The sequence below is a fragment of the Elephantulus edwardii genome, unplaced genomic scaffold (genome assembly GCF_000299155.1).
Source record: "Elephantulus edwardii isolate Elephantulus edwardi_28Jun2011 unplaced genomic scaffold, EleEdw1.0 scaffold00244, whole genome shotgun sequence".
Lineage (NCBI taxonomy): Eukaryota > Metazoa > Chordata > Mammalia > Macroscelidea > Macroscelididae > Elephantulus > Elephantulus edwardii.
Window position 1 is genome coordinate 637,665 of NW_006399994.1, and position 2,652 is coordinate 640,316.

A 2,652-nucleotide genomic window follows, 5' to 3' on the forward strand; every position below is an offset into this window, starting at 1 on the left:
TAAAACTAATAAAATTTAATAATAAAAAAAATAAAAAGTAGACACTATGTTCTTCCATAGAATTTTCAAAGCATTCTCATTTCAGAAGTGGATGCCAGTTCTGCTTATTAGGCCAGTCCATAATCCTCCTCTATGCCCTCAATTCTTTCATTAACATTCACTTTGTCTTCTTAGGGAAGCTTTTGGTTGGTTAAGATGGGGATTAAAATGCCCTCAATAGCAAACCAATGCTGTCGCTTGGAGATTGTGACATAGGAAGAGTAACTTCCAATCAGAGAGAAGGCCAGCAGCCAATTGTGACAAAGCACTATAAATAGGAGCACTCCCTCTAATCTTAGACCTTTCACCTCTCCATTCTGGGCTGAGAAGGGGAACATCTACCATGGCCAAATTCAACATTAGAAAGCACAAGCGCCCCAGAAGACATCTAAGTACATCATCCAAGAGAAGCTTTCATTCCAACTCTGAATCTGGCTACAGAAACTACTCGCTGTATGTGAAAAGGGTCCAAAAGGAAGTTGTTCCCCACAAACGCATATCATCTCACACCATGGGCTTCCTGAACAGTCTGATCAACAGCATCTTTGAGCGCATTGCCATGGAGGCAGCCAATGTGTTGTATTTCCGAAATCGGTGCACCCTCACCCCAGAAGATATCCAGAGGGCAGTACATTTGGTGTTGCCTGGGAAACTAGCTCAGAATGCAGTGGGTTTTGGAAGCGAAGCAGTCAACAGATTCATCCATTCCTAAACTCCATGTACCTACCAGCTCAACTGAATCTGGTGAAAAATACACATAGAAAAAAATCACCTGAATATTGAGTTTGCTCTTGATTTTATAACACAGCTCTATTTCCTACATCATCCTGGGGAAAGTAATGGCTCAGAGAAAGACAGGAAGACCCTCTATGAGATGGATTAACAGAGTGGATGTGGCTTGAGCCTGGCAGAGATGGTGAGGATGACCCAGGAGAGGGCAAGGTTCCTATCTGTTGCTCATTGGGCATCACTGAGTTGTGGTCAACTCAATAGCACCTAGCAAAAACATATTTTCTGGTGTTTTCCTATTTATTTTCTCTCTAGAGCAGAATTACTTTCTTGCTATTTGACCTCTGAACTATTTAAATTTATCCTGCTAGTTATCCTGAGTTTTGAATTCCTGAATTCAATTTTTTTTCTTTAATTCCTTTGTACTTTTGCTGCCTACGTGCTGTTGTTAGGCTAGTTTTAGGACAGAGCAGAACTGCTCCATTAGGATTTCAAGGCTGTCATTTGCCTGGCATCTGTTTCTATCCCAGACTCCCTGCTGGAATCATTTTTCCTACAGACATGTAAATTTCATTATATAAATTCAATGTTTACTGTGTAGTTAAGGTATTGTTAACTACATGCAGGATCATTTCGGCTAGTTATTTTGACCCACAGGTCATAATGACTCTGGGTTCATAAATATAAACACTTAACCAGAAATCTAATAGTAGTGATAAATTTTAACAGGAAAGTATTTTCTGTATATCTTGGAGAGGGTAAAGCCAGAGTTCTCTTAGGAGGCGAAGTTGATGAGGCTTCACCTCACATACTTTGGGCGTGTTGCTAGAAGGGGCTATTCCTTGGAAAGAACATGATGCTGGGAAGGGTGGAGGGTCAGTGAAGGGGAAGACCCTCGACCAGGTAAATTGACACAGTGACTGCCACAATGGACTCTAATGTGTCAGGAAGTGTGAGGACGGCACAGGATAGGACAGGGTTCAGATCTATCATTCAAAGGGTCACTATGGATCATACTTGACTCAACAGCACCTAGCAACATTAGTAATAATAGTAGTAATAGTAGCAAAAAATTTTATCAAGAAAGTATTTTCTAGAGCAAATTACATTCAACAAATGCACTAATGAATTTTCTATAGAGTATGTAAGCTAATTCCTTTTCTTTTCATTGTATTTCCTGAACTTATTTTCAAGAAGCCTATTTCATTTGCTTGTTCACTTTTATTTTCAAGATTTTGTCACTGAAATTTACTGTTCTACATTTATGGCCATAAAAGCAATATCTTACCTATTGCCTAACTTTTGAAAATAACTTCACAAATCTCACTGAAGATCATTTCAAATTCCATCTACCTGACAGTCATCCTATCCTGAGTTTTGAACTCCTGAATTCAAAATTTTTTTTTAATTCTTTTGTACTTTCACTGCCTGTGTGCAGGCACCTGTTAGCATAGAGGTTTTAGCCTCATTGGAATTTCAAGGCTGTAATCCTTACAAAATCATATTGCCACATTCTCCTCTCACAGAGTTGCTGATAGGTTCAAACTACCAATCTTTCAGTTAACAACCAAATGCTTAACCACTATATCATGGGTGTCTAAAATAATGCTTTTGTTGTTGTTATTATGTGCTATTGAGTTGAAACCAAACCATAACTGACTGTCCAGTGAGTTTCCAGAGGCTGTGAATTGCACAGGAGATGGCTCCTCTTTCCTCGGCAGAGCAGCTGGTGGATTTGAAGTGCCTGGCTTTGGGATGGAAGCACAATTCCTTATCCATCAGGCCACCAGAGCTCCCTTAATCTTGCTTATAAGAATTATACTGGGACCTTCTAAGAATCAAATCCCTATGCACATCCAGAAACTTCTCTAACAGGGTTAAAAG

General features: G+C 39.5%; 1 protein-coding gene across 1 annotated transcript; it reads left to right on the plus strand.

Moving 5' to 3' along the window:
• The first annotated feature begins 382 nt into the window (after window positions 1-382).
• On the plus strand, window positions 383-751 carry LOC102876420 (histone H2B subacrosomal variant-like). The gene has a single exon (XM_006899036.1). The coding sequence runs from the start codon at window positions 383-385 to the stop codon at window positions 749-751; it is 369 nt and encodes a 122-aa protein (XP_006899098.1).
• Window positions 752-2,652: the final 1,901 nt, after the last annotated feature.